Source organism: Mastigoproctus giganteus, chromosome 2, assembly GCF_048544385.1.
Source record: "Mastigoproctus giganteus isolate SK-2022 chromosome 2, ASM4854438v1, whole genome shotgun sequence".
Lineage (NCBI taxonomy): Eukaryota > Metazoa > Arthropoda > Arachnida > Uropygi > Thelyphonidae > Mastigoproctus > Mastigoproctus giganteus.
The window spans coordinates 124,962,244-124,984,252 of record NC_143576.1 but is presented as its reverse complement, the minus strand read 5'-3'; the positions used below and the strand labels follow the sequence as shown (position 1 = coordinate 124,984,252).

The following is a 22,009-nucleotide window of genomic DNA, read 5'->3' as shown; positions in this document are numbered from 1 at the left end:
TTGATAATGAAATGTCTGACTGACACCAAATTTTCAGCATGTGTTCTGTTCTCCCTGGGAAGGATTTAAATCTGGATCAGAAGCTCTTATCCTTTTAAAAATTTCAGCAGGTATTTAAAATATTATACCTTTGTACCAAATATGTCAAATGGCAACCTATGTCTCCCCCCTCCACCTCACCAAAAAAACAGACCTACACAAATCCCACTTCACGACTGCCCACCAAGCAAATATCATGTAGTGAGGTTTAGGTAAACATTTCTTGAGTACAGCATAGAAGTTTTAACTCCTGAGATAGGTTATTTCATATTGAACACACCTGAAATATAGAGGAATGCATACATTAGAATTAGTAGAGGCATATGATGCAAGAAAGCAAGCTTATGCAGCATCAGCCAAGAAAAAAAAAAAAAAAAAAAACTTCCACTTCACCCCTCTGTTCATTCGAAATACCTGTCCATCTGAGCCTTAAATTTATTTAGGTTATCAACCTCCACAACAAGGGATGGAAGTCTGTTCCGCCAACCAACTACCTGCTGGCTAAAGGCAAATTTCTGCACATCTATCTTACATCTGTCTTTCCTCAATTTGAATTTATGCCCTCTCAGGTGATTATTCTGAGCAAGAGGAAGTATCCCATCAGCATTGAGCATGCTCAAACCATTCAAGGCTTTCTACACCTCTATCAGATCAACTCGCTGGTGCCTAATCTCCAGACATTTTAATTTGCAAAACTTAAGCCTTTCTTCGTAAGAGGAAACCCTTTGTTCCATTCACTAATCTGTTGCCTTTCTCTGTACTCTTTCCAGCAGCTCTACATCCTTCTTGAAATGAGGCCTCCAGACCTGTATACAGTACTCAAGGTGTGGCCTGACCATTGCTTTTTCAAGGGAATAATCACCTCCTTATCCCTGCTAGAAAAATTCCTGTATATCATTGACAAGACACCATAAGCTACTCTTACAGCCCGTCTGCACTGCTCATAGAACTTCATATCTGCCTGCACAATTACCCCCAGGTCCTTTTCATTCTCTACTACTGTCAGTGTAGTACCACTTTGCTCTGGGGTTGCTGTTTCTCATATGTAGTACTTTACATTTGTCAATGTTAAACTTCATTTGCCACCTCTCAGCCCATCTGCTCAACCTTTCCAGATCCTGTTGCAGCAGCAGCACAGTGTCAGTAGTGTCCTTAACAACATTGCCAAACTTTGTATCGTCTGCAAACTTGGACATTAAGCTTGATATACCATCATCAATATTATTTATAAATGCAGAAAATAATAATGGACCCAACACTGAACCCTGAGGGACTCCACTAATAACATTAGTCCACGATGAGCAGTGTCCACTGATTACCACTCTCTGTCTTCTCCCCCTCAACCACCCCTTTATCCATAGCAGCAATTTTCCTCCAATGCTACACTGCTCCAATTTGTGCAGCAGTCTTCCATGTGCAACAGTATCAAAAGCCTTTCTAAGATCCAAATATATAATATCAAAGTTATTCCCTGCATCCAGTTCTTTTGTGACTGCATCATAATATCCAATCAAATTGGTCAGGCAAGACTTCCGCTCAACAAAACCATGCTGTGTCCGAGCTATAACTGAAGTCTTGTCTAGATGATCCTGCAGTGCTTCTTTAACCAGTGCCTCCATTAATTTTCCTGGAACAGAAGTTAAACTCACAGGTCTAATTACTTGTGTCAGCCTTTGATCCTCCTTTCTGAATTGGGATCAACATTTGCACATCTCCAGTCTATGGGTACCTCCCCTGAGTCCAAGGAAGCTCTCATAATTATGGCTAAGGGTTTGCTTACTTCCTTTGCTGCCTCCTTTAATATATCTGGATAGATCCCATCCACCCTGGGTGCCTTTTTTATGTTTATCCTCAATAATTTCTCCTCCACTTTCCTCTCAGTTATTACAAAATCATCTAGCTCACTGCCAGTTTACTTCACCTCTGGCATTCCCCATCCTGAATAACTCCTCATGTGTGAATATAGATGCAAAATACTCGTTTAGTTTGTTAGCCACCTGAGCAGGATCATCAACAGTTGAACCATCAATATCCAGTGGACCAATCTGATTCATCCCCTTCCTTCTAGAGTTTACATAAGTAAAAAACTCTTTGCTGTTTTTCTTTGCATCCTTTGCCAAAGATTTCTCATAATCTGCCTTTGCCTGCCTAACCTCCTTTGTGACTTGGTTACAGACTAGCTTATATCTACCATAGGTTTCCATGTCACCCATTAATTTATATGTATCCCCTGCATTTTTTTTCTCTATCATGCGTCTTATTAGTTCATCTGACATCCATTTAGGCCTAAACCTTGAACAATATTTCTTAGTTGGTATGTAAAGCCTAGTAGCTTCCAAGATAAGTTCTTTGAATGCTTCCCATTTTGAATTTGGTGTTGGTAACATCATCAGTTGGTCCCACTGTATAGAATTTAAATATTGTCTCAGACCATCGTAGTCGCCTTTACGAAAGCAATAACCCTTCCCATTACCCCCGATGGTAGTTACGTCTTTGAGTAAATCCCACTTCAGCACACTGTGATCACTGCCACCTAGTGGTTCCTTTATCTGCAGATTCTTAATGCATGAAGAATCACTACCGATAATCAAATCAAGTATATTACTCCCTCTAGTTGCCTCCCGAACTTGCTGATGTAGAAAACAATCATCCAATAAATCCACAAAAGCCTTGCTAGTGTGTGAGTGACCAACCCACAAATTCCAATCAATATCTAGGAAATTAAAATCTCCCATTATAAGACTCTCTGATTTACTGGCCCACTCTATTTCCCTGTACATTTTCTTATTATACTCATCAGAGTCATTAGGCCTATAACACACTCCTACTCTCAATTTTGATCTCCCAGTGCTTACGCCACACCAAACTGACTCGACACTGCACTGTCCAGCGATGTCGACTGGCTTCACTTCCTTGGATTTTATATGTTTCTTAACTAGTAGCATAACCCCTCCTCCCTCCCTATCCTTTCTGTAGACGTTGTACTCCCCAAATTCCAGTTCTGCATTCCTTATATCTGTGTGACATCACATCTCTGATATCCCAACAATATCTGCCTTTGATGTTTTGAGCAATATCTCAAATTCATCAAATTTATTTACCAAACTCCTAGCATTGGTGTACACACAAGTATACATGCACCTGTTCCTATCCTTAGCTACCCTAACACAACCCATGTGTGTACTTGTACCGCAATGACTCCCAGCTTTCTCTGAAACATCCTGCATCTTGTTTTCTAGGCTTCTGCTCATTCCAATAGAAGAAGTGCAAGAATCACTTTCACCTCTGCCAGTGATTACTGTTAATCTATTAGTCCTTGTATCCCCCCCCCAAGATAGCAGTTTTCCGACCCACCTAACACTTCCTCGATAGCATCAGCAAATATTCTTGCACCCTTTCTATTTAAGTGTATCCCATCCCTGTAGAAGCAGTCTCTCCTGTTAACAAGTACAGACCAGGCAGAAAAAAATTCTACCCCTTGAGCCTTGCACAATCTTTCCAGGGCCGAATTGATCGACAAGGCTCTCATCATATACTCCCTCCTATCGTGTCTGGGCAGAATTGCAGACACTTTCAAATTGAACCCTAATTCACAGCTTTTTTTCAACAGTGACCTGTACTTGTTAAGTAATTCTGCTGGTCTCCTACTCTTAATATCATTAGTGCCAACGTGTACAACTATATCACCTTTTGTGCCCTTAAAACATGATATCCGCTCTACAACGTCATCAACCTTTGCCCCTGGCAGACATACCCTGGTCCTGTTCCACCTATCCTTTTCACAAAGCATGTCCCCCGTTTCCCTGACAATAGAGTCACCAACAACTACTAGTTCCTGTGGGAGTCTAACTGTTTGAATTTTCTGTTTCCATTAACTTTTTACAAATAGTAATGCAAATATATATTAGCAGTATTCCTCAAATTGTGGTTTTTGGATCTTTGGGAGACCACTTTGGGAGGATCTACAAATGTCTAAAATTTCTTCTAAATTTTTAAAAATTCAAAGAATTTACAGCAAAGAAACAAATCTGTTAAGCCTTGGGAGGGGAGGGGGGTGTGACCCAACAACATTCAGAAAAAACAGCAAAGCAATATCAAAAGAAAATTATCACTTACAGGAAATTCCATTTTTACATGATTTTTTTGTAAGCATTCATTATACTAGAATAAACAGGGCCAAAATAAAGACTAAGTTTCAGATTAAAGTAAATATAGGTTTTCATTTGTCCCTGTGAGTAAATTTAACAATCATACAAAAATTCATTCCCTTACCAGTCAATTGTTCTACCAGTCTGGATCCACTGTTTCAACAGATATTCATAATAACTGTCAGCTCTAGCACCTAAAGTTATGGTAGTAGTACTGCGAAACTGACCAGACTCAGCATTTATAAACATTGGAACTAAACCATCCTTCTTTGGCAGTTGTTGAAGATGCTTTGACACTCTGGCTACTGCTGTCTAAGTATTATATTAATAATAAAATAATTATTATCAATAATACAATGGCATTTACTATTTATCATTAGGAATATACAATGTCCAATCAAAACATTATAACCACTCTGTGTGTTAGTAAATTGCACGTTCCTCTCTGCCTGGTGGCACATGAGTTGCAGTGAGAATTGGTCACGGACCACGTGTCACACCGCAGGTTAGTGATACATGAAGTTATTTATTGTTATTTGGTTTTTTTTTAGGAGCATTAGCAACTAAGGCCATATTGCTCCGGGAATATGCGGTGGTCATTTCCTGACCTTTCCGCATCCTCCATATTTGGTGGTGACGGGCTCGAACCCAGGTCTAATCAAGAAGCGTGTGTTACGCACTGATGCTCCTTCCCACCTGGCTACGGAGGGCGATACATGAAGTACTTGATTGACATGAACACAGGAAGTAACCTTACAAACTTCAAAAGGGGGTGATTAACAGGTACCAGTTGAATGGTAGCAGAATTACAGAAACTGCAAATCTTGTGGGGCTGAGCACGGAATTTAACCTGGGGATGACCAGCAGTGTTGCCAAGACCCCATCCAATGAACCCTCCCCATATGGGCCTCCAGAATAATGCCCAGTTAAGATATCCATGCTTATCACCACCCATCACCAAAGACACCTAAAAAGTTTGCATCTGACAACTGAAAAAAAACGGCCTTTTTCAATGAATCATGTTTCCTGCTATGCCGTGCAAATGGTAGAGGTGGAGAGTAATCACTCTAATGTCCTGGTCCAACAGAAACAGGCATGTGGTGGCAGAATGTCATGGGGAATTTTTTTCCTGGGAATCTCTTGCAGTCCTCGTACTCTTAGATCATGCTAAAAACTACTTATAGCAGGATAATGCATCCTGCCATATTGCCTGCATTGTTTGAAAGTAGTTGCTGAACATGAAAGTAACTTCCAGGTTCTACACAGCCCACTGCATTTACTAGATACAAATCCCATAGAACAACTGTGACATTATGTGGATCAACAGATCCTGCATTTGTATTGCAAATCTATGGAATGCAATCCTGGCAACATGGTACTTCCTACAATGTTCAGAGGCCTACAGGATCCATATATCACTCACAATGTGGTGGCGGCACTGGCAGAAAGAGAAGAACATACCCACTTTAGGTAGGAGTTTTGACTGGAAAGTGTATATAATTCTATTAGTTCACAGATAAAACATCAAATCATTCATCTTTAAAATTTTGAATTAAAGCTATGTCATATTTATAATTATATAAGTATAACTTCATTTTTGTTTTAGTATGAAATTATATTTCATATAATTATTCATATACAGTAAACCCTTGTTAAAACAAATTAATTGGGAGGAGAGGTCATCCGGATTAAGCGATAATCCAGATTAGTAAAGCAAAAGATAGCCCTAAAAGACAAAAAAAACCCCAGAACACAAATAAATAGAAAATTTAATGATACAGGTAGTGCTGATGAAAATAAATTTAAAAAAAAATCAGTGTAGAGCGGCAGTTCCCAACCTTTTTTGACTCATAAACTCTTTCAACGTAATATTTCTTATTGCGAACCCCATTCATCATAATATTTTTAATGCGAATCACAAAGTCAATATTCTCTGAAATTGTATAATATTCCTGAATTTTTATTATAAAATATTTCCAGTACTACATTTTTATCAGCGACATTGTGTAATAATAAAAATTATTATTAAATATTATTTATACTTTGTGTTTTTTTTTTTTTTTTTTTTTGGTAGTTGTTGGCGCATCGGCTTCTGTGGCCATAATGCACCTCCCGAGGTTTTTGCAGTACTTTGATCCAAGCCCGAGGCGGGATTCGAACCTGCGACCTTTGGGTTGCTAGGCAGGCACTTCACTCACCCGGCTAGCCCAGTCGGTATTTATACTTTGTGAAGCAGTCATTAATCAGTCCAAACTAGATTTCGAACAGGCTGAGTAGAAAACTTGTTTTTTGTCCAAATAGTAGCCGAGCATTCTGGTCTCTTGCCAAAGCTACTGGCCACAAATTTTGCATATCTCTGTTCTTTACCTCTGTCAAAACCAGATGGTTCTGTTGCCACATCATCCAAAGATAAAGCTGACTTGCTAGCATCCTATTTTTCTTCCAACTCGTGTATTGATGATCTTGGTAAATCACCTCAAACCATACCCAGTACACTCCATTCAATGCCTCCTATGATCTTCTATCAAAAGGATGTCAGAAGGATTTGATGAATCTGATGCTAAGAAAGCTCCAGGTTCTGATGGTATTTCTCCACTTGTTCTCAAAACTTGTGCCCCTGTACTTACTCCTGTTTTGTGTTGTCTTTTTTCACTTTCTTATTAGTATTAGTATTAGTAACGGCCGTATGGTGCAAGAAAGCCTATGGCTTATGCTGCACCAGCCAAAAAAAAAAAAAAAAAAAAAAATCCGAACAAAACAATGATAAAAACAAAAATTAAATAAATAAATAAATAATAATAATTAATAAATAAATAAAATGAAATTAAAAATTAAATAAAAAGGAAATTAATCCTATCATCCTATGCGCTTCCCTTACCCGAAAGTACTATCCAGATGACCTTTGAATTTCCCCAAACTGTCGGCCTCTACCACCCATGAAGGCAACTTATTCCAGTAATTTATAACTCGCTGGCTAAAATAAAACTTCCTGCAGTCCAATCTAAACATTTCCCCCCGTAACTTATTCCAAATATGTTTTTTCTTCTGCTTGGAAATTTGCTCATATCCAACCAATTCCTAAAAAGGGTGAAAAATGCCTGCCATCCAATTATCGTCCCATTTGGATTACCTCTACTCTTTCCAAAGTAATGGAGAAAAGAAATCAATTAACCACCAACTCTATCTAGAAACTTACACTATCTAGAAACCTTCCGTCTGATCAAAGATCACCAGTATGGATTCCATCAGTATTGATCCATTTGTGATATTCTGGCTTATGTAACACATTTTTGGACAAATTCAATGGAAAAGTTCGGTGAAACACAGGCGGTTGCTCTTGACATCTCAACGGCTTTTCATTGGGTTTGGCATAAAGGTCTTCTAAACAAGCTTCCATCTTATGGTTTGCCAACTGTTTTTTGTAATTGGTTATCCAGTTTTCTCTCTGATCGCTCACTGAGGGTAGATGGCTCACTGTCTTCTAACTTCTCCAGTAATGCTGGTATTCCCCCAAGGTTCAGTTCTTTCCCCCACTGTTTTGCTCTTGTATATTAATGACCTTCTTCCATCGACTGGAAATCCTATCCCTAGTTTTGCCGATGATAGCACATTGCATTCCACTTTCCAGTTTGAGAAATCTTGCCCTACTCTATAGCTTCAACGTCTTGAATATCCACTACCAATTCCTTAAAGGCCGATCTCCAGGTAATTCTCCAGTGGGACAAAGACAACTTAGTTGACTTCAATACTTCTAAAACTCAATCCTGTCATATCTCGGAAAAAGGATCCTTGTGCTCCTATGCTTACCTTTGGTTTCTAGGCAAAATGATATATTTCTTTTGGGGATTACCCTAACTTCTAATCCCTCTTGGCACAAGCACATTACAAATATTGCTTCCTCTGTATCTAAAAAAACTTAGTTTTCTCTTTTGCTCTTGGCATTACTTTTCTTCCAAACAGCTGTTTACTCTGTACAAATTGCCAATCTGCCCTACCGTGGAATATTGTTCCCACATCTGGGGTGGTGCCCCCAAAACTTCTCAGGTTTCTAGATTCCATTCAGAAGAGGGCAGTTATGTTAATTAATGTCTCATCTCTAACAGAGTCTCTCCACTCTCTGTCGCATAGACTTTCTGTTTCTGCTGCATGCCTTTTCTACACTTTCATGGGCACTGTTCTGGCTTCTATAATTCTTGCTCTCTCTTTCAAAACAGTCCAAATACGTGAAGCAATCAGTCAGCATCCTTTTACTGTCCAAGTTCAAACTCACAGAACCAACTTTTCTTCTTCCTCATTTATCCATTCAGCTTCTGTTTTCTGGAACAACCTTCTTTCATACGTATTTCCTGAAAATTACAATCTGCAGAAGTTCAAGTCTAATGTCAACAAGTATCTTCTTTCATCTTTTCAACCTTCAACTCATGCATGGTACTAAGTACTAAAAAAAAAAAAGTACCTATACATAACTGTCCTTGAGAATAAAAAAAAAATTAGTATGGAAAACATATTTATTTATCGTGATATACTATAAGACTGTAAACTAATTATAAGGAAATGTAGATGTGATTTCTTTCTTTGCCAATTCTTTACTTTTTATTTAATTTTATTTTACTTTATTGTTCATTATTAGTTTTATTTTGTAGTTTACAATAATATACCTATGTAAATGTAAGCAAACGCCATTACAGAATTTTTAGTGCGAACCCCTGGAACATTTTTGTGAACCCCCAGGGGTTTGCAAACCACTGGTTCAGAACCACTGCTGTGGAGCCTTTATTTAAAAATTATAAAAAGACAATACATTTATCCATCGATAGAAGACTCAGCAGTTGTGCTTGTTTCTTGTTTTTGAATGTAATAATGCAGGTTTGAAGAAACTGTCAAGTTTTGTCTGAACTCTGCTGCTGTTCTTTAATTAGGATCTCCCTCACAGTTTTTTGGTTTTCATAATATCCCTGCAATTTTTGATTTGTTGAAGAGTCCACATAATTGATTACTGCAACCATGCCATCTCTTGCAGAGCTAAGAAGTTTCTTCTCAATTGTAGATTCTTGTAGTTCATTATCTGATTCTTCTTCCATAGCAGAATCCTTAATAACATTTGCAGCAATTTCTTCTTCTGTCAGAAGCTGAAATCCAGGATCTCCTTCTTCCAGTTCAAGCCAATCTTGTTATTTTCTTGTGTTATTTCAGTCTCTCCAGCTGCCCTCAACTCAGTCTGAAAGTCCTCTGGCTCTAATCCCTTAAAATCAATATCATTATCTGTATTTTTCAAGTTTTTTCCAGCCATTCACTACAGTTTTCTTTTTAGTATCCCTCCATGCATTGGCCCATTTGAAGGTAGCAGACTTGATATCATATGATTTGATATTTTCCAGTGTTCTTCCTCTTGTGTCAATACTACCATCACCTCATCAAAGAACTTGCACTTGTAGAGCCTCTTTCAGGCCATGATGATGTCTTGATCCATGGGCAGTATTAAGATAGTTTGTGTTTGGCGTACAAAGCCAAGCACTTTATTTTACCATCCTTAATGGACATATTTTCAATATCTGAATGTGCAGGGGCATTATCAAGGATTAATTTGGTAATCTGAAAATTTCAACACTTCTTTCTGGTACCTCTTGACTTTGGGTCCAAAGTGGTTACAGAACCAATTCTTTATAATTTCTTGTGAATCAAGCATTTTGCGAGTTGTAGTAGACAACAGGCAATATGCACATAAAGTCTTTTAATGCCCTTGGATTCTTAGTCTTGCCAATCACAACAGACTTTAGCTGATGAATTCCATTTGCATTGGCACAAAGAAGTGGTGAAAACTTCTCCTTGCTCTTTTTCTGCCCTGGCATTGACTGCTCTGTATGAGGGGCTTGTGTATTTTCTGGTAGACCATGCCAAAACAGTCCCATTTCATAATCATTATATATTTGAGAATAATGAAGACCTGACTGTATTATTATTTCATTTATTTTTTTTTTCTAAATGGCTCAATACCTTCAACACCACCGCCACTTAGGTCTTCACCACAATTTTTTCTGTTGGTGATATTGTGCCTTTGTCTAAATTGCTACAGCCATTCTGAAATGCAAGTAAAATTGTGTAACTTAAATTGCTTTGTAAACTTTTCTGCTGCTGCCTTTAGCTCAACACCACACATGCCAACACTACTTGACCGTTGCTGTGAATACCACTTAAATACAGCTTCTTCCAGCAACACTTCTTTTAGCTTTTTTAATGTCTGTTTATTTTATACGCTGCTTTTATCACTCCCCACATCAAATTTTAAAGCAAACACCTTTATAGAGTCTTTTTGTTTTTTAATAACTAACACAGTCTGCTGGCCAATACCAAATTCTTCAGGTATTTTTTTTCCAGGAATATCATTTTCAAGTTGTTCTATCACTCTGTTGAAGAATCCACATAATTGACTACTGCATCAATGCCATCTCTTGCAGAGCTAAGAAGTTTCTTCTCAATTGTAGATTCTTGTAATTCATCTAGTTCATTATCTGATTCTTCTTCCATAGCAATTTGATCTTGCTGATCCCAACAGACTTTAGCTGACGAGTTCCATCTGCGTTGACACAAAGAAGTGCTAAAAACTTCTCCTTGCTCTTTTTCTGCCCTGGTGTTGACCGAAGAAGGATTTAAATTAGTCATAAGAGTAAAATAAAAATTTCTTATGCTCTAAGTCAGGGGTGGCCAACAAGTCGATCATAGCTTTAATTTCAGTCGATCACGACAAATTTTAAATATATATAAAAAACAGATTAGTCAAAACCTAAATGTTATTATTATTCTTATGTGCCCCACTGCATATGCTTAATACAAATCCGTTGAACCACATGACCACTCTTGTTGCCGTGCAGCCACTAGGCTTGTCTAGTGAAAATTCATGGAGTTATATTGTGGAGAACATGTGTATGTGTCGAATTCTTATTTAGCTTGCTTCATATTAATAACTGGACAGTATTTATACATTAATTTAATACCCTTTGATTTAAAATAAATACTACGAAAAAGAGCAAAACGTATCATTTTCATCACGAGTGGGAACTAAAATACATTTTTGTAATGATAAAAGAAAAATGTTGTTGTTTGATTTGCAATACTTTCGTGGCTATACTCAAAAGAGGAAATTTAGAAAGGCACTTCAATGCACTCCATGGTAAATACCAATCGGATTTTCAGCCTAATAGTGACCTTAGAAAAAAATAAATTAACAGAACTTAAATCCAGATTATTCGCACAACAAAATTTCTCCGTGACACCTAATTTACAATCTAAAGCAATAACTGTAGCATCCTTTATGGTTTGCATTTTTTCTTGCAAAAAAATGCAAACCATTTTCTGATGATCAATTCATCAAAGACACATTTTTAGAAATAACAGATTCTCGTTTTGAAAATTTTAAGAACAAAAATGAAATTAAAAGTGTTCTTCAAGATCTGCAGTTATCTCGAAATACTGTGATGCGATGCATCGAAAAAATGAGCAAAAATGTGAGCGAACAATTGCATACTCATATTACTAATTGTGTGTCCTTTTCTTTACAACTGGATGAATCTACAGACGTCAGTGATACAGTTCTATTGCTCGTTTTTATTCGTATGGTTTTTGATGATTCTGCCATTAGAGAAGGACTGCTGGGTTTCATTTTGTTAAAAGAAAGACCTATAGGTCTTGATATATTTAACGTATTCAAAGGATGACGAATTCCCATATTTTTTGAGTTACCACTGTATCATCCACCAAAAAGTGTTAGCCAGCAAGAGATTAAATACTAAAATTGTTATGGACATAGCTTTCAAAATCGTGAATTCCATCAGAGGACAATCTCTTCAAAGGAAACTTTTCAAAATGCAACTCAATGAAAAAGAACCAGATCTGATATTACACACTTATGTGAGGTGGCTGAGTCGGAGTACGTTTCTACAGAGATTTCGAAATTCGCTGAATGAAATTAAAAAATTTGTTGATCAAAGGGGAGATTGATTATCAGCAGCTACAAGATACGGAGTGGTTGTATGATCTGGCTTTTTTGGCAGATTTTACCAGTAAATTAAGTGATCTGAATTTGGAATTACAAGTAAAAAATAAAAATGTGTGTGACATGGTTAGTAGTATTTCTGCATATAAATATCAATTTTTGGCAATGACTAAGGAACTCAAAGGAAAAAAATTTGACCATTTTGCAAATATGCAAGATCATTTGCAAAAATATCCTGTTTTTGAACTTAATAGTGAGAAATTGTTTGTTTGTTATTTAGGAGCATTAGCAACTAAGGCCATATTGCTCCGGGATATGCGGTGGTCATTCCCTGACCTTTCCGCATCTTCTGTATTTGGTGGTGACGGACTCGAACCCCGGTCTAATCAAGAAGCGTGTGCTACGCACTGCTGCTCCTTTCCACCTGGCTACGGAGGCGCCTATAGTGAGAAATATGTTTCTGAAATTGAGAATGTTGTGGACGATTTTGAAACCAGATTCAGTGATTTTAAAACAATTGAAGACATTGTTCAATATATTTCTTATCCATTTAATGTCGACTTAGATGCGAAACAAATTGCAGAAAAAATTGCTGCGATTTTTCACATGGAGAAAATATTACTTGAAAATGAAATTATTACATTGCGAAACGATATCTTCCTAAAAGCCAGACCATCAGAAAAAGACTTTTGAAAATATCTTTGCCAAGAAAAGTACCCAAATGTAAAATAATGCTGCTAACTTTTAAATTCTTTTTTTTTGGTTCCACATATCTATGTGAATTGGCCTTTTCATATTTGAAACAAACAAAGACTAAGAATTGCTGTGCTCTTACTGATTTGCATACAGAAGATTCTTTACGGTTGGACTGATCACAGTATATCCCCGATTTTGAAAGCTTGGCAGATGACACAAAGACACAAACTTCGCATAAATTAAAATTTTAAATATGTATAAATTTAAAATAAGAATTCTGAATTGTATTGAATTTTAAAATTTATAAACAACATTTTTCAATATGTGTTGATTAACTTTTTTAACCTTGTGCAATGAAATTTTTTAGATGGTAGATCGCAGCACATTTTGAAGGAAAAAAGTAGATCACATCACAAATTAAGTTGGCCACCCCTGCTCTAAGTAATTAGAGCACCCACCATCAAGGGGCCATCCATTTGCAAACTAGTAGGTAATGCATATGCAAATGGCACACCAAGTTTTCTCTTGGAGCATCATACCCACATTTGCAATAATGTCTTGACTGTCTCCTAGGACCAAGGGGAAGGATACTTAATGGAATGCAGTTAACTCATAGCAGTAAGAAACACCTGCCGATTGATCCCAGTTGTTGTTGTTGTTGGGTTTTTTTTGCGCAAGAGCTACTTTGGCCATATTGCGCCTGTTCTTGTCGAGAGACACAGTAAGGATTAATAAAAAGGGTTTATAGGAGCATAAATATATTAATCTGTTTTAGATAGTGGAAAAACTCAAGTAAATTGGAGTTGTCTCCAATCATATGTCTAATTTGAAGAGGTTCATTTAAATTTGATAGGGATCGGAATGATGTGTTTCTGGCATACTGATAGTGTAGTGAGTGCACTCTATAAGAATATGTTTTACGGTTAGCGTTGAATTACAGTGGAAGCACAGTGGTGGATTATTTCCTCGCAATAAATAGTGATGTGTAAGTTGGGTATGACCTATACGTGCTCTGGCAAGCACAACCTCTTCATGTCTGTTTGAACGGAAACTAGATTTCCATAGCTGTGGATTCTGTTTTATATTTCGTAACTTGTTATTTACCTGATTATGCCAAATTTCTCGCCATTTTTCATTGCAAATTCGGCGTATGATTGATTTGTAGTCTGTGTAAGGAATCCGGATGTGGTTATTATCAGTGGGGTTTCTTGCTGCTTTATCTGCACTCTCATTTCCTGGTATTCCAGTGTGCCCTGGAATCCAACAGAATGTGACAGTCTGCCTATTGTTATGAAATTCGGATATTTGAGTTCTTATTTGATTTATTAGTGGATGTGGAGAGCGAGAATTGCCTTGGAGGGCTGTCACTGCACTCAAGGAGTCTGTATAGATAATAGTCTTCGGAGTGAAAACATGAGCAAGTAAGGTCAAACCCATCTTAATGGCATAGAGTTCTGCAGTGAAAATGCTGCATTCTTGTGGTAATGAAACAGACACTGTTGATGTTGGTAGCACCACAGCAGCTCCCACAGCTGTGTCATTTTTAGAGCCATCAGTATAAATTTGCAAAGTGTCTGCATTTGCCAAAGAGTGAGCTGCATGTAGTTTCTGAATGGTTGGATTGTTCAGGGAGTGTTTCCCCCAACGTCGGAAATAGTCATCACACGAAGGTATACACACTTTCCATGGAGACTGTACAATTTCTCTGTCTTGATGTAAATTGGCCAACTGCATATTCCACTGCTGAATCAGTTCTCGTAGACGGATTCCTGTAGGTTTGTTTTCAAGAGGCTTATTTCTGAAAAGGTTTACCCATTGTGGATCATAGAGGTATGACCAGATAGGATGAGATGGAAGGCTATATATTTTAACTGCATAATTGAGGAGCAGCATCTTTCTCCGAAGGTGGAGTGGAGGTTCATTGGCCTCTATATATAAGCTTTGCACCGGCGAAGTCCTGAACGCCCCAAGAGCAATCCTGAGCGCACTATGTTGTATTGTGTTGAGACAGGCTAACAGAGTCTTTCGGGCAGAGTCATAAACAGGAGCTCCATAATCTAATCGAGATCTGATTAACGTCCGGTATAGGTGGAGTAGAGTATAGCGATCAGCTCCCCATGTCATAGATGAGATGATTTTAAGTATATTCAGCTTTTTCATACAGACATTTCGCGTTTGTAGTATGTGTTTCTGGAATGTCAGTTTAGTGTCAAGAGTTATACCCAAGAATCAGATATTGCTGGTAATTGGTATCGGTTGTTTTTCCAGTGATAATTCAGGTTCTGGATGTAGTTGGCATTTTTTACAAAAGTGAATGGCTGCAGTTTTGGTTGCTGATAGACGGTAACCATTACGTGAAGTCCATGACACTATTTTGTTTATTGCAAGCTGCAAATGTCGTTCAATGGAACGCATATTCTGTGAATGGCAAGATATCGCAAGATCATCAGCATAAAGATAGATTTCTACGTTACTCAAGATGTTCTGCGCTAAATTGTTTATCCTAAGGGCAAAGAGGGTAGCGCTGAGTACCGATCCCTGTGGTACACCTTCTCTTTGGATAAGAGCTTGCGAAACAGCATTACAATAACTCACTTGAAAAGTTCTATTTTTAAGGTAACTCTCTATGATCATTGGGAGTCGACCTCTGAGTCCTATAGCATATAGGTCTTGCAGAATACGATAGCGCCAGGTGGTGTCAAGGGCTTTTTCAATATCCAGGCACACCATGACAAGATGTTCTTTCCGAATAAAGGCGTTCCGTATGTTACACTCAGCTTTCACCATAAGGTCTAATGTGGATCGGTTTTTGCGAAAGCCGTATTGATTACTACTGATGACTGAGTGGGATTCTATGTACCATACGAGTCTATCGTGTACCATCTTTTCCAATGTCTTGCCCAAGCAGCTGGTAAGGATGCCAGTTGGGTTGGTCCGGAACCTCTCATCTTGTCGAAGCATAGGCCAAAATGGTGTATTAGGGCTGGGCCCCTCAACCACTAAGATCTCCTTTTTCAAGTTCCCTTAGGTCATAGTACACAGCTACACATACTAGATTCCAATGATGTAATCCTGGAAACAAGGTATGGGCACTGGATCCAATGATGCTAATTCACTGGTAAGTACCCTCACCATGTACAGGTACCCACATCCAGGGACATAAGTGATTATTTTTGCTGATAATCTAATTAGTAATTGATTCGCCAATCATAACTCAAATCAAAATTCAGTTCTAATGAAATTATAGCTCTAAAATGCTTTTTGTACATGTTAGAAGAGCAGATTATATTTCAACCAAATTCTTCCCCCCCTCTCTCTTCTGTGAATCCTATTCCATTGTATATAGAACTGCTGTGAAAGTTTATTCCTAACACATGAACACCATTTCTGCTTTTATCCACTACATTTTCTACAGTAAGAGAGAGTGTGCAAAATGGTTTTGTAAAAATAAGATTCATTATGTGTAAAGAGACCACAGGAACTCCCCGACTTATGTAATACTCAATTTATGGAAATTTGACTTTACGTAAGGTTTTGCCGATCGTGGAAACATATTTTGCATCGTGAAAATATCCTAATGTGAACCCAATAATGTTTTTTTTTTTTTTTTTTGAAAGTTGAAAATTTCACTATATTATGCTATTTATCTCTCTCTAAAATGTCATATTTATAATGGAAATTGCACTAACCTTTCATCGTTATCATATGTTTTGTTCTAAGAATCAGTTTTGAACACGTTCTAAGAATCAGTTTTGAATCAGTTTGTGATATTTTTCTAAAGCACGTTTCTGGAGGTCACAACCATAAAACAATAAAAACAATTTGCATTTTCCGGTTTATTTGGCTTTTCTGTTAGCGCAGTCTATTATAAACTCCATCTTATTGCATTTGCAATAATACTGATAACTGCAATTGTGTGGGTTTTTACGTTACTATGGTGAAATTTGTTCCCCCTCACTGAAATCTTCAATCATATAAAAAACAAATTTCCAGACCCTTCTCTTCATTCCTATTTACTTATTACAATTGTGAAGGGAAAGGGACCAATGAAAAGTGCAAGTGCTGGCAGTGCCAGGAAACGAAACAAAATTAATTTAGAAATGAAGATGAAAATGATTAAGAAGTATGAAGCAGGGCAAAGTTTGTCATCTATTGCAAGGGAATTAGGTCTCGCTGCTTCAACAGCGAATACTATTTTAAAGGACAGTGCACATATAAAAGAACATGTCAAAGGATCAATGCACTTAAGATCAACAGTGATCACAAAATAGCATTCAGGTGCTATATCAAAAATGGAACTGCTGTTAATAATATGGAGGGAAAATCAGATTCAGAAGGAAGCACCCCTGAGTCTAATGACCATTCAGGCAAAATCAACATGTATTTATAAAGATATTAAGGATATGTACAGTGAACCCCAACCCAAGTTCGTGGCAAGCAAAGGGTGGTTTAATAGTTTCACGCATCACACTGGTTTCGTGATTTTGTGATGTGTTGGAAAAAATTATTGATGAAGGCAGCTATTCAATGCAGCAAATTTTTAACGTTGACGAGACTGCTCTGCATTGGAAAAAAATGCCGGATCGTACATACATTGCCAAAGGTCCTTAAGGTTGTCACAGACATTCTCTCAGATAGGCCAGACAAGCTGTACTTGCTACTTGGGAGTCTAAAACGCTGATGGAACTGATATTCAGGTGTCAATCAAGTCAGGTGGACCCAATTTCGGCAAAGTCTGGATGGTCTGTGACAGCCAAATACTCTGCTTCCACCTTCACAATGGTGGGACTGTCAGTAATCCTGGGTATAACCTCCATGCACAAGTACATGGTGGGTGACCACCCAGGTGTGAACCAATGTAAACAGGGGTCGAGGTGTGGTGCCCACACCACATGGAGGAATGCCGCCCCTCTATATTACCAGGCAGTACTAGGTGGTACCAACTCCACTAATCACTTGGAGCTCTTTGACTTCCTCTCTTTGCAACTTGACATTCTCCAGTCCAACTTTCCTAACAGTGAGGTAATTTTCCTTGGTGATTTTAATGTTCACAGCTCTAGCTGGCTTCCATTTTCTAGTCACACCGACCCAGCTGGTCGAGATGCTCAGGCTTTTGCAATTACTAATGACCTTTGCACAGATTGTTCATTTACCTACAAGAATACCGGACAATCCTAATCATACAGCCAACACGCTTGATCTTTTTCTCACAAACAACCCTTCTAAGTACATGGTCGAAGTGAGAAGTCCTTTAGGCACTTCAGATCACAACTTGGTGATTGTCTCTTCTCCAATGGAGCCTTTATCTCATGGCTATTCCCAACCTCGTGTTGTTTGGCATTACAAGAATTCAAAATGGGATGACCTGCAAGATTTCTTTTCTTCTTTTCCTTGGTCGGATTACTGTTTCAAAACTTCTGATGTCAAGGTTTGCTCAGATCGTGTCAGTAAAATTATTCTTGCAGGAATGGAATTCTTTATCCCACACTCCACTTTAAAATCTCGTCCTCTAAACCTTGGTTTTCCAATAAATGTGCTAAGGCTGTTCGAGAGAAGAATGTTGCATATCGTAATTGGCTTGTTTCTAATTCTTCAGTTTCATTTTCTGGATTTTCTGATCCAAAGCTTGCAACAATTGTAAAGCAGTTATTAATCAGTCCAAACTAGAGTTTGAACAGGCTAAGAGTAGAAAACTTGCTCCTTGCCCTAATGGTAGATGAGCATTTTGGTCTCTTGCCAAAGCTATTTGGCCGCAATTTTTGCCCATCATTGCTCCCACCTCTGTCCAAACCAGATGGTTCTGTTGTCACTTCTGCCAAGGATAAAGCTAACCTGCTAGCATCCCATTTTTCTTCCAACTCATGTATTAATAATCTTGGTAAAACACCTCCCACCATTCCCAACATGCTCCATTCAATGCCTCCTGTGGTCTTCCATCAAAAGGATGTCAGAAGGATTTTGACGAATCTTGATGCTAAGAAAGCTCCAGGTCCCGATGGTATTTTTCCAGTTGTTCTCAAAACCTGTGCTCCTGAACTTACGCCTATTCTTTGTCGCCTTTTTTCACTTTCTTATTCCAAAGTTGTTTTTCCTTCTGCTTGGAAATTTGCTCATATCCAGCCAGTTCCTAAAAAGGGTGACAAATCCCTCCCATCCAATTACTTCCACTCTTTCTAAAGTAATGGAGAAATCAATTAACCGCCAACTCTTAAACTACCTAGAAACCTTCCGTCTGATCAACAATCGTCAGTATGGATTACGTCAGTGTCGATCCACTGGTGATATTCTGGCTTATGTTACCCATTTATGGACTAATTCAATGGAAAGGTTCGGTGAAACACAAGTAGTTGCTCTTGACATCTCAATGGCTTTCAATCGTGTTTGGCATAAAGGTCTTCTAAACAAGCTTCCATCTTATGGTTTGCCAACTGTTTTTAGTAATTGGTTATCCAGTTTTCTCTCTGATCGCTCACTAAGAGTTATGGTAGATGGCTCTCTGTCTTCTAACTACGCCACTAATGCCGGTGTCACCCAAGGTTCAGTTCTTTCCCCCACTCTTTTCCTCTTGTATATTAATGACCTTCTTCCATCGACTGGAAATCCTATCCCTAGTTTTGCCGATGATAGCACATTGCATTCCACTTTCCATTTTGAGAAACCTTGCCCAGCTCAATCAGCTTCAACTTCTCAAAAATCTGCTACCAATTCCTTAAATGCCAATCTTCAGGTAATTCTCCAGTGGGGCAAAGACGACTTAGTTGATTTCAGCCCTTCTAAAACTCAGTCTTGTCTTGTATCTTGCAAAAAGGATTCTTCTGTTCCCATGCTTATCTTTAGTGACACTCCGATTTCTAGGCAAAATGATATATCTCTTTTGGGGATTACCCTGACTTCTAATCTCTCTTGGCACAAGCACATTACAAATATTGCTTCCTCTGCATCTAAAAAACTTGGTTTTCCTCTTTCACTCTCGGCATTACTTTTCTTCCAAACAGCTGCTCATTCTGTATAAATTGCAAATCCGCCCTGCAATGGAATATTGTTTCCACATCTGGGGTGGTGCCCCCAAAACCTCTCTCAGGCTTCTTGGTTCCATTCAAAAGAGGGCAGTTAGGTTAATTAACGATTCATCTCTAACAAAGTCTCTCCACTCGCTCTCTCATAGACGTACTGTTTCTGCTGCATGCCTCTTCTACAGATACTTCCATGGGCACTGTTCTTCTGAATTGGCTTCTATAATTCCTGCTCTCTCTTTCAAAACAGTCTGAACACGTGCCGCCATCAGCCAACATCCATTTACTGTCCATCTTCGAACTCACAGAACCAACTTTTCATCTTCCCCGTATATTCATTCAACTGCCGTTTTCTGGAACAACCTTCCTTCATACGTATTTCCAGAAAATTAGTCTACAGAAGTTCAAGTCCAATGTCAACAAGTATCTTCTTTCGTCTTCTCAACCTCCAACCCAAGCACGGTACTAAATACTATAGGTTCTAATACCTCCCGTGTTTGGGGTTTACATAAAAAAAAAAAAAAAAAAAAAAAAAAAGTTTCGAGGTGTCAAAAGATAGGACCTCTTGATTGAGGCTAATGCAGTGGGAGATTACAGGTTAAAACCACTGCTTGTATACCATTCTAGAAATCCTCGTGCATTTAAGGGCATCGATAAAGCCACCCTACCCGTGCATTTCCGATCGACCCAGAGAGCATGGATAAAAATATCTCTCTTTGAGGATTGGTTTAAATGCTGCTTCATTCCCGAGGCTAAAAAATATTGTAAAGACAATGACATTCCTTTCAAGATTTTGCTTCTATTAGATAATGCTCCTGGACATCCTACGCATCTAGATGATTTCATTTCGAACACAAGAGACATACTTCTACCGCGAAACACGACTTCACTCATCCAACCTACAGATTAGGGTTTTATTTCGAATATAAAAGCATACTATTTACGCACAACATTTGCTCAGGCATTGTCTGCAGTAGACGATGAGAAAAATTTTATGTTAAGAGATTTTTGGAAATCTTACAATATTTAAGGCACATGGAAGAAAATATGCCCACAGCACGTAAAAGGCTTCGAAGGGTTTGAAAAAGATGAATCATACGACAAGGTTACAGATAACATTGTAAAGGTTGAAGAGCTACTTCAGTTGGAGGTTGATGCCAAAGACGTGGAGGAGTTAACAGAGGAAGAAGAGAAGGAATTATCTATGAAGAACTTATTGACTTGTGGGCAGCGATAGTGAAAGAAGAAAATGCTGACGAAGCTCAAGATGAACCAAATGAGGAGCCGAGACTCTGCATCACCAAAGAGAGATGGCAATGGCATTTCATGAAATTGCATCGGCAATGGCAAGGTTTGAGAAGATGGATCCTGACATTGAACGATTCTTAAAAGTTAACAAAGGGGTAAATGATATACTTGCTTGCTTGCTACAAAGAAATCTACGATGAAAAGAAAAAAGCCACCGTCCAGTCATCCATTAATATGTTCTTTTGTAAGGTTGAGGGGCCGACCCCTTCTAAATCTCCACAGCGGCATACTTATCAGCTGAAGACGTCGATTCTGGCAACAATGCTTGAGGTAAAACTTACTAATATTATGTCTGCCTCCTCTCTTTTTTTCGTAATTTTATAATTTTGAAATTTTTTTTAAATTGCACGCTTTTGTAATTATTCCTGCACATGAGATAAAAAATTGAATAAATACAATAAATTTTATTTACATGTTTGTCGAACATTTCTTTTTTGATTCAATCAATTCAGCGAGCACAGTCGCAAGTGCTGCACCAGCATGGGGGAAATTCCGACTTACGTAAAATCTGACTTGCGCAGCATTCCAGCAGAATGCAACCCTTACGTAAGTCGGGGAGTTCCTGTATATATCATGCTTGAATGCCTTTTCTGTGTTTTGCTAATGCTTTTTAAGCTTACATATAATGTACTAATAAAACAGAAGTTCACAACAGTCAAGGTAATTCTCACCACTGAAAACCAACCATATTTATCACCATTATTTAAGGCTTATGAAAGACCTGCTACATTACACTGTCTCCTCTCCCCATTCCTCCCCATAACTATTCCAGAAATGTTTTTTATAAAAATGTGCACTAGTTCACACTAATGTCC

At 38.2% G+C, this 22,009-nt stretch overlaps 1 protein-coding gene across 1 annotated transcript in view; it reads right to left on the bottom strand.

The window, feature by feature from the left end:
- Positions 1–22,009, bottom strand: part of alpha-Man-Ib (alpha-Mannosidase class I b) — a 189,605-nt gene that overhangs the window by 53,646 nt on the left and 113,950 nt on the right. Inside the window, exon 8 of the mRNA XM_090390023.1 lies at positions 4,312–4,499. Within this exon, the coding sequence (XP_090246149.1) occupies positions 4,312–4,499 (188 nt within the window). The remainder of the gene's footprint in view (positions 1–4,311; positions 4,500–22,009) is intronic.